Raw genomic sequence first — 9,616 nt, 5'->3', positions numbered from 1 at the left:
GCCCAGGGCGTCTTGCCATGACCCGAGCCGCGCTCACCGAAACCGAGCCGCAGCGTGTTCATTAATTCAAGGCGAAGGTAGGGTTACCGGCGGGACCAAAGTATCCTGTTTCTAGCAGCCCTTGAGCGCCCGGCAGAGCTGCAAAGCGGCCGGGAGGGGAAGACGTGGGGTGTTGCGGGCGTCCTTCGCCCTCCCTTCGCAGCCAGGACCTCGCTGGGGGCGAGACCCCCCCCCCCTCCCCATGGGGCGGCCCTGGCTCGAGGGGCTGCAACCCGCCTCGGTCCAGCGGTGGCAGCAGCTGCCGCAAGAGCAACGTTCCCCGCGCGCGCGCGCATCCCGCACCAGCCAGACACCAAAGTGAAAGCCAACTTTATTGTTGTATAAAGAACATAAAAGGTCCCTTAAACAAAACGCATATTGGGTCGGATGGTCCCGGGCGTCCCTCGGCATGGCGAGGGTGCCCTGAGCTGGGCGGGGGGTGGGGGGGGCTCGCCGGGGCTCGCCGCGCTGCCCCGGCCTCTTCCCTTGCCGCGGGCTGCGGGGGCCGGGCAGGGGGAGGCCGCGGCACGGCTGCGGTGTCGCGGCCTGGGCCCGGCGGGCGCCCGCTTTCGAGCTGGGCCGGAAGGTGTTTGTGCGTCGCAGAGCACCGGGTCTGCGTCTGGAAAGTAGGCACTTGTGGAAGGGGCGCGAGCCGCGGCCCTGCCTCGCTGCCCCGCCGGGCCCCGGCGCCGGCTCCCTCCTCCCGGGGCTCAAACGCGCAGCCCGGCACCGGGGCGCCAGGGAGGGAGGAGGAAAGTAATTAGAGAGGGGCCTGAGCCCAGCCCTGCACCTGCGCGTCACCGGGGTCCGAGCCGGCGCTCGGGGCAGGCTGCCGCGCGGCACGGAGGGCGTTCAAGCAGCTTTGGTTGGTGCTCTTGGTGAATTAAGGCAAGTTAGCTTCAGTTGGTTTTAAAAAGGACAAAACCAGCAAAAACAGCGCTCTCAGGCTCGGTTTGAAGACTCTGGGTCCGGTTTGGCTTTGCTCCGAATCTCCAGCCGGACGCTGCACGCTCAAAGGTGAAAACAGACCCCTGGGTCCGAACACGCGCACGGACACCCGCGCCGGCCCCGGGCGGTTTTGCGGTGCAGCGGTTCAGGCCCCTCTCTAATCACTGGACACGGAAACCGGGAACCTGCAGCCCAATACTGGGAATTTCAAGAAGGGACACTGGGGGCTTTTTGGGCGAGGGGAGGGTCAGGCTACTGCCAGCGGCACGGGAGGGGGGGAAGGACGAAAGAGCAGAGGTCTCGGTGGCTCCCGCCAGCGCCCGCCGCCCCCCGTGCAGCGCGCCGTCACAGTGAGCGGTCGGCAGGCTTGCGAGCCCTTGAGGAAAGAGGTGAGACCTTTCGCCTGGTGGCAATTCAGCACTGGCCGCTGAGGGATGTCCCCAGGGCCGGGTCAGCCTCCGGCCACGTGGCACCGCAGCGAGGCAGCAATGCCGGGGCGACCTGAGGAGCCAGGCCCGGGGGGCCGCCAGGCTGCACGCGCTGATCCGGGGGGTCCCCGCGGAGCACCAAGGGGGAACCTGCGTCCCCGCCGCGTCCCGGTGGGGCTCGACCCACCGCGGGGCCCCTCGGCCAGCGCCGGGCCCGCTGCGGTCGCCCCCTGCACCCGCCTCCCTTGGCTGCGCGCCCCGCGCTGCCGCAGGCAGCTCAGTACCAGGAGAAGCTCGTTTCCTGTTTGCTTCGTTTGGAGATGGAGCGCCGGACCGGGGAGAGGTCTGGATTTCAGCTACAAGCCACCCCGTCTCCGTGCAGTCACGCAGGGGACCCCGCGCCCCCTCACTCCGGCTGGCCCAGCCCTGGAGGGGAAGGGACCGGGGGACAGCGAGGGCCAACGTGGGACAACATCATCCAGCACAAGAGAGGCGACGTTCCCTGCAGCTCCGGAGCCGGGCAGGCCCGGGCACACCCAGCCATGCCCCTTGCTTTTCCCAACCGACGTGTCTCCGCTTTCCTCCCTGTCCTTCAGTCCCGCCGCGTTGCTGGTTACAGCTCGGATGTGTGATCCTCGAGGGCCAGCGACCCACCGCGGCATGGCCTTGCTCCCGTACCGCTTGCCCCCGTTGCTCCCCGGGGGCAGGAGCCTGCACGGAGCTGGGAGCATCCCTCCGGCAGCGAGGGAAAGCCAGAGAGGGACTAAACCACCACTTTCATTAATGCCCCAAGGGATTTCTGCAAAAGAAATAAAACAGTTTCAAATGAAGTGTAAATGTCCGGGATGGGGTTAGTCGGAGCAATCGCCGCGTGTTCGAGGGGACGCTCTGGGTCTCGCTGGTCCTTTGCAGTTGACACCCAGCAGGCGGACGCCCCGGTCGCTCTCGGATGCGCTCGTCAACAACTAATTGCTCCCAACCGCAGCCGCTTCGTCTCTCGCTGCGCCAGATCCGGGCCCTCGCGCTCCCGCTTGCTCCGAGCAGCCACGGCTCCCGCAACCGGACGTCGTTTCCCCGCAGAGAATGGAACAAAACCACTATTATTACTGTGCGATGGCAATGGTTGATAACAGCTTCTACAGCCATGGCGAGCCTGCGGAGCTGCCGTTCCGCAGGCTCTTTGGGTACCCGTGTCCGCCGGGATGCCGCTCCCTCACACCACGGTGCTGATGGTGGACGACTCCTCCGACCTCCGCTGCTTGCTGGGCAAGGACTTGAGATACTCCAGGTGCCGCCGGGCGTCCTCCTGGTTCTGCCGCACGTAGTAGACCAGGTAGGAGATCACCATGGCGAACCAGCCGAACATGGTGACCAGCATCGCGATGTCCGTGGTCTTTTTGTATACGTTGCAGAAGTCCGTGTCCGCGATCACTTGCAGGAAGGATTTGCCCACGTGCTCCTCCTGCACGGAGGAGTCGCACACGATGCCGCCTGATGAGCCGGCTGCCAGATCCACCGTCCGGATCAGCTCCTGCAGCCGGCAGTCACACAGCCAAGGGTTGTTGGAGAGGTTGACCTTGGCCTTCAGGTTGCTAAAGGCATCCTTGCTGAGCGACACCAGCTTGTTGGAAGACAAGTCCAGAGAGTGCAAGTGATCCGCCAGGCCCCGGAAAGCCCCGCTCTCGACGCCGGCGATGGCGTTGTGAGACAGGTCCAGCTCCAGCAAGAGCGGCAGGTCCCGAAAGGCGTCGCGGGGCAGGAAGGGGATTCGGTTGGAGTCCAGGTAGAGCTTGTTGGTGTCATTGGGTATGTCTTTAGGGACCTCGGTCAGCCGAGCGTTGCTGCACCGGAAGGTCTTGAACCCCTCCTCTTCCGAAGGGTAGCAGCCCTTTGGGAAGGCGGCAGCCGAGCGGAGGCAGGAGGCCACGAGCAGGAAGCTCGGAAGGAGCAGCCACATGGTAACGGAGCGGAGGAGGAACCGGTCTACCAGAGGCATGGTGCCACGTCTGCATAATCACGCGGCTGCCCGCCCGTCAGCTGTGGCCCTCGGCGGCGCCGGCTGGACCCGGTGCATCTGAGACGGAGACAGCAAGGGGACAGTGTCAGAGCGGAGGCGCCGAGGAGCAGTGCTCGCGCGCGGGGCAAACCCACGCACCGCCCGCGCCTGCGGGTCCGTCCACCTCCTCCCCGGTGGGACGGGGGCAGCAGACAGCAGCCGCGCTTCCCCTGCCGCCAGTGGCCAAGCTCCTGGCTTCCTGCACGGCAGGATTAGACCCCGAGAGGCGGAGTGAAGGCAAATCTCCCGCACGCAGACAGCTGGGCTCTAACAAACGGACACGGCTCAGGCTGAGCCAGAGGCGGGGGTGAGATTCCCACCTCGCCAAGGTCACCGGGAGTTTGATCGCGCGCTTGAAGAAGGCCAATACATCCTGCGGAGACGGCCTCTGGGACGTAACGTCAGGGAAGCCCTGATTCCAGACAAACAGCCTCTGCAGGCGGACCCCTCGGGGAATGCAATGGAAAAAACATGCGGGCAGAAGCGGAGCAGGTTCCCGGAGCGATGCAGGATGTGCCTGGCGCTGCGGGGCCTGGGCGGCAGGCGAGCCAGCGCACCCCGGCTGATTTTCTCCGCTCACCAGCTCCCGTTTCCAGCCAGTGCCCTGGGAAGATTCAGACACATGCCAATTTTTTCCGTGGGGTGTCTGCTTTTGACCGTGGCCTGGCACAGGCGGATGTCTGGGCTCTGCCGTCCCCTGCCCCTGCAGGGTCCCGCTCCAGCCCCAGGGCTGGGCTGCCCACACCACCTCGTAACCATGGTCTCCATCCAGCCCTTTATTCCGGAGGGGAAAAACGTCACCAGGAAAGAAACAAAAACAGAAAAAGGAAATTCACTTGAGCTGAGCTTTAATAAGTTCTCAGGGTGGTGGGAGCAGATAAGGGCCACGTCTGAGACGCTGCCCTGCTTTCCCAGCCGCAGCTCCCGCCACATCAAGAGGCCTGGGACCATCTCCGGCACGACCACAGCGGGATGCAGAAACTCTCCCCAGTCATCCCACGATGAAAGGAACGGGCATAAAAGGGCCCCCCCGCGGCACCCGGCTAAAACAAAGCTCTGCGGGACACCCCGCGGCCGGGCTGCGGAAAGCCCGCCTGGTGCGCGGGCATCTCCTGCGCAAGTCTCCCTGCAGCCCTTGGGTCAGGTCCCACCGACCCCCCCCGTTCCCCGGAGGGCGACAGCCGGGAGCAGCCTGCCCTGCCGGGGGCAAACCGGCTCCCAGGCGCCCAGCGGTGCCTCTCCCAGCCGTGCCGGCGTTACGGCCGCCGACCGCGCCGGGCCGAGCGCTTGCCAAGGGCACGGAGGGCTCCCCGGCAAGGGGGCAGCCTGGACCCCGGCACGGGTGCTGGCGCTCGGTCTCCGTCCCCCTGCTTGCAGGCGCCCGTGCACAGCCCCTGCATTTTGCACGGTGGCTCCAGCCCCCGGGGGAGCGCAGCTTACTCCCTTCTCCAGCTCCAATTTCTCCGCGCCTGTGAGCAAGCCCCCGGCACGACACGCACAGCTCCCTGCACGTCCCTCCCCAGTGACGTCCTGGGGGGCATCGCTGCTCCCCACAGCCTGGAGGAGCCCGAATCTCTCCGGAGCCGTCCCGGGCCGCGACGGGGTGGCCGAGGCTCTGGCAGGAGGCTCCAGGGCCTGCGAGGGGGGCAGAGGCCGTGAGCCAAGGACGGGGCTGCCTCCGCTCGCTGCTCGCTGCCGCAACTCAGCCCCAGCGCACCAAATCCTCCAAGGTCACGCCAGCAGCGCCGGGGGGGCCGACCTCCACGCACCTCGCTCCCGCCACCCCGAGGGACCTCAGGCTGGGCTCTCGGAGCGGCGCCGGGTCCCCCCCGCTACCGAGCGGGCAGCAGGGCTCAGAGCCGCCAAAGGGCACCCGAGGAACACAGGGTAGAGCAGGCGGGGGCCAGCTCTGCCCAGGCCCGGGCAGCACATGCCCTTTTGGCCCAGAGCCCGGCTGTGCCGTGGGCAGCGTGTCTCGCGCCCGGCGGTGCACATCGCTGCCCCGGCACGGCCACGGCCACCCGGCCCCACGCCGGCTCCCCCCGCGTGGAGCCGGGGGACCAGAGCCCCCAGCTCTGCCGGGAGCGACCCAGGGCAAACGCTGCCCCTTGGCATCGACCCTCGCGCCGCTGCGCGGTGCGAACGTGGACCCTGGCACCGCCGCAAACGGACCGGGCTGAGCCGGGATCCGGGGGCCCGGGAAAGGGTGGGGTGCCCCGTCCGCAGCACCCGGGCCGGGGGGGGGGACACCCCCGTCGGGTGGGCTGCAGCTCTCAGAGGCCCCAAGATGGGCTCGGACGGTTACCGGCCCCGGCGGCAGCGGTAGGTGCCGCGGAGAGGGCAGAGCCGAGCGGCCCCCCGCAGCCCCCAGCCGGGGTCCCTCGGCCTCGGGGGGGGGGGGGGGCAGGGCCGCCCGCAGCGGGGCCGCGCGGGGCGGGGGGAGCCGCCGTGCGCCGGGAGCGGCCGGGGATGCCCGGGCTTCCCCCCGGCTCCGCGCGGCGCCGGCGGCGTTGCGGGGCGAGGGAAGCCCCGGTAATTCCCCGGGGGAGGCTCGGCGCGGCGCTGCCGGGGACCCCCCCCCGCCTCCTCCCTCCCGCCCTGCCCGCTGCCGCCGCCGCCGCCGCCGCCGCCGGGGGAGGACCGGAGCCCCGGCCGGGGCGGGGATGGTGGTGGTGGTGGGGGGAGCAGGGGGGGGGGGTCCCGGTGCGGACTCACCTGCCGTGCGCAGCCCCGCGGCGACGGAGCGGCCCCGCGCCCCGGGCCGGAGCGGCCGCGCCCCGCGCAGCGCGGCGGGCCCGGAGCCGGCGGCGGCGGCGGTGGCGGCGGGGCCGGTGGGCGGGATCCACCGCCCGGGCCTCCCCGGGGCTCCCCGCCCCCGGCCCGCCCCGCCGGGGGGGCGCCGGGGGGAAGGAGGGGGGGGCTGTACAGCGCCGAGCACCCCCCCCTTCTCCTCGCACCTGGGTCCTCGCCAGCCGCCCCGAGGGACGGCCCGGCCCGGGGGGGGACCGCGAGGGGCTGCCGGGACCCCCAGAGCAGCGGCTCGGGGCAGGGAGCGGAGGCCGCCGGCGTTACGGGCCTCCCCGGGGGAGCCGAGCGCAGCCCCGGCGGCCGCCGCGTCCCTCCCCGCCCCTGCCCAGGGCTCGCGTCCCGCTCGGGAACGGCCTCGTCCCACCGGCCTCCCGCTGCCGGCCCCCGGCGGGGTGCACGGCGCTGCGCAGGCCGCAGGCTCTGCCCTCCCGCGGCCCGGGGCCGCCCCGTGCCCTCCGGCTGCTCGCCAGCTTCTCGGGCTCCCTCCGCGGGCAGCGGCTCTCCCTGCGCCCCCGCGGCGAGCAGGAGCCCTCCCGGGGGCCGAGCCGGGCTGGGGGCCACGGGCGCCCCCCTGCTGCCCGCCGCCTCGCCCGCCACCGGGATCGGTTACTCGGGGGAAACCCGAGCCGCGGCGGGGAGCAAGGCGGGCCAGAGGCTCCCCAGGGCCCCGGGGGGAGGCGGCCGACAGCCCCCCCCCCCCCCCGCCGCAGCCGGGGCACCCCACGACGGCCCCCCCCCCCCCCGGTTGTAGCGGGATGGGTGCAGCAGCGGGGCCGCAGCGGCGGCCACGGGCCCGGGGGCAGCTCCGACCTCCGCCGGGGAGCAGGGACCCCGGCGGGGTTGGGGGGTGGCCGGAGCAGGCCCCGGGTGCAGTCAGCAGCGCCCCGTTGCGCCCGGGACGCGGGGGCTGCCCCGGGGGTCTCCGGGTGTCGCCCCCCGCCCCGGGACACCGGCAGGCCCCAGCTCAGGACCATGGAGAGCGGCCGCCGTTACCGGGCCCGGCCCGGCCCCCGGCCCCGGTGCACCCGGGCTGGCCGGGGTCGGCGGCGCAGGGCCGGAGCCAGCCCGGTGCCCAGCCGGGCCCTCCCTGCCGCTGCGGGCCGGGACCCGCTCCCCGGAGCCGCCCGGGTGGGGAGCTCGCCCCATCCGCCCCCACCGGACACCGGCCCCGAGCCCCGAGCGGCAGCCGAGCGGGACACGGCGACGCGGGCGAAGGCCGGGGCCTCGCTGTGCCGCCGCAAGGACGCTCGCAGCCGCCCGCGCCCCGGAACCCCGCTCTCCTCGGCGGCGCGGCACGGCCCAGCCCGGCGCGTTCACGCTCCGCCGCTGCTCAGAGAGGCTGAACTGTTTACGAGGCGCCTGGCCTGGATCTCGGCTCAATTAGGAGAACAAAACCCGACGGGGCAGAGGCGCAGCCAGGCCCCGAGCTGGAGCCAGGCGCACCCCTGGGGACGGCGCTTCCCAGACGCTCTCCTGGCATCCCCACGCTCCCCCTCACTAACCGGCCGGGCTGCAGGCCCCGCCGAGACCCCAGCCCTCCGCCCCGGCCCAGCGCCCACCGGCACGACCCCCCCCCCCTTGGAGCAGCGCTGGGGAGAGGGGCCGGGGCACAGCTTCCCCCTTTCCCGCACCCTGGACTCTCACGCACCTCCAGCTGGGGCCAGGCGGCGAGGCCGAGTTGAGGGCAGAGCCGGGCACATGGCACCGCAGCAGCGCAGCCGGTCACGGGCTCGGCACGCCAGGGCTGGGGGCAGTGTGGGGCCACGCGGCTGGCGAGGGTCTGCGCAAGCGGAGGCACTGGTCCGGATCTCATCCCATCCCTGCACGGAGAGCCGGCGTTCGAGAGAAGCCCCAGGGCTGCCAGGCTCCGGCGGGGCCAGCTCTCAGAGGAGTCCAAGCAGTCTGTCCATCGCTGGAGCCGAGCCGAGCCCGAAGCTGGGTTTGAGCAGGGTGCCGCTCCGGCGGGGCGCTCTGTGACGAGTCCCACGCGCCCGTGAACGTGCCAGCAAGCGGGGAGCTGCAGTTCGCTCTTGGCCACCTTTGCTCAGGGATTTCACTGGCAGGACGTGCACTGCACGTGCCCGCAACCCAGAAACGGTGCTGGTCCACGGGGCTGTCCACGGGCTCCGAGGCTGGAGGTCTGCATGGGACGTAGGCCCATCCGTCCTCCCCGGGCTGCAGAGCGGAGCAGCCCCTGAGGCCCCGCCAGAGGCCCCAGCGCTGCCGGGGAGCGCGCAAAGGTGCCGCTACGCACAGCGGGAAACGGCGCAGCCGCTACGGCAGCGCAGGGCCGGCTCTGGAGACGACACGGCCACCGGCAGCGCGACCAGGACTCGCGGGCGTCGAGGAGCCGAGGCAGCCAGGCAGACGCTCGTGGGCACTTGCGTTTTCGGCGAGTCCCGGGGAGCTTGGTCTGCTCGTGTTGGGGCCCAGCGAGGCAGCAGAGTCAGGGCAGCAGGTCAGTGGCACGCGTGGGCTGGGCCCAGGCAGGGCCTTCGGGCAGCCGGCACTCGTGGGGGTCCCGGCGGTGGGGGCACCCAGCCTGCCCCGGCCCCGTGGAGCCACAGCACCTGCCAGCCCGACAACCTGGAGCCTGCGGTGCAGCGTGACCCCGCGCCGGGAGCCTCCAGCTGCAATCGCAGCAGGGCTGGCTAAAAATAGCCCGCAGCAGCTCCTCGCTGCCACCGCGGTGCTAAATATAGCCCAGTATTGACCCGGCAGCAGGACCGACGGCCCGGGAGAGCAGGAGGGAGCACCGCCATCTGACACGGAGGGAGGCCGGGAGCGAGCGAGGCCTAGGAAACCACGCGGGACCAGCCCTGCGGAGAGCAGGGGGAGCTGCGGTCACGGCAGCCGCAAGCCTGGGCCTGCGGATCGGGAGGGGGCCGGATCCCCCCTGGGGAACCCCTCCCGCCCCCGGATGCCGGGGTTCCCCGGGTGGGTGAATCCGGGCTGGGGAGCCCAGGGAGCGGGTCCCCGCACCGCGCTCACACACCGGCAGCGAGAGAGGCTGCCTGCTGCATCACTGAAAGGGATTAATATTTATGGGGATTTAAAAATAGCTGTCGCATTGAGCTTCCCCCTCACGTGCAGAGTCAGCGGGGTGCAGGGAAGCTGCTAAATTAGATGTCACCGTGCAGAGGGATCTGCTCAGTCAGGCAGGAGCGGGGATAAAAATAGACCGTGCCGTGCGTGCGTGTCTCTCCTGCAAAGCAGGGCCAGCTCCCGCGGGATCCCCCGCCTCCGCGCACCGGCATCCCCGCACCATGCCCCGCCGTCCCCAGCTCCTGCGGGATCCCCCGCCTCCGCGCACCGGCATCCCCGCACCATGCACCGC

General features: G+C 71.2%; 1 protein-coding gene across 1 annotated transcript; it reads right to left on the bottom strand.

Annotated features, from left to right (window-relative positions):
- Positions 1-381: 381 nt before the first annotated feature.
- On the bottom strand, positions 382-6,220 carry LRRC3C (leucine rich repeat containing 3C). Its single transcript, XM_067311973.1, has 2 exons — positions 6,187-6,220; positions 382-3,489 (listed from the first exon to the last, which is right to left on the bottom strand). Exon 2 carries the CDS (start codon positions 3,409-3,411, stop codon positions 2,629-2,631), a length of 783 nt encoding a protein of 260 aa, XP_067168074.1. The 5' UTR covers positions 3,412-3,489; positions 6,187-6,220; the 3' UTR covers positions 382-2,628.
- Positions 6,221-9,616: the final 3,396 nt, after the last annotated feature.

The sequence above is a fragment of the Apteryx mantelli genome, chromosome 28 (assembly GCF_036417845.1).
Source record: "Apteryx mantelli isolate bAptMan1 chromosome 28, bAptMan1.hap1, whole genome shotgun sequence".
Classification (NCBI taxonomy): Eukaryota; Metazoa; Chordata; class Aves; order Apterygiformes; family Apterygidae; genus Apteryx; species Apteryx mantelli.
Note: the sequence above shows the minus strand (reverse complement) of the source record. Positions and strands in the feature narration are given on the sequence as shown.

What these genes read in the sequence shown, in the direction of transcription:
- LRRC3C (XM_067311973.1), bottom strand. Translation starts at nt 3,411, where the DNA reads ATGCCTCTGGTAGACCGGTTCCTCCTCCGCTCCGTTACCATGTGGCTG.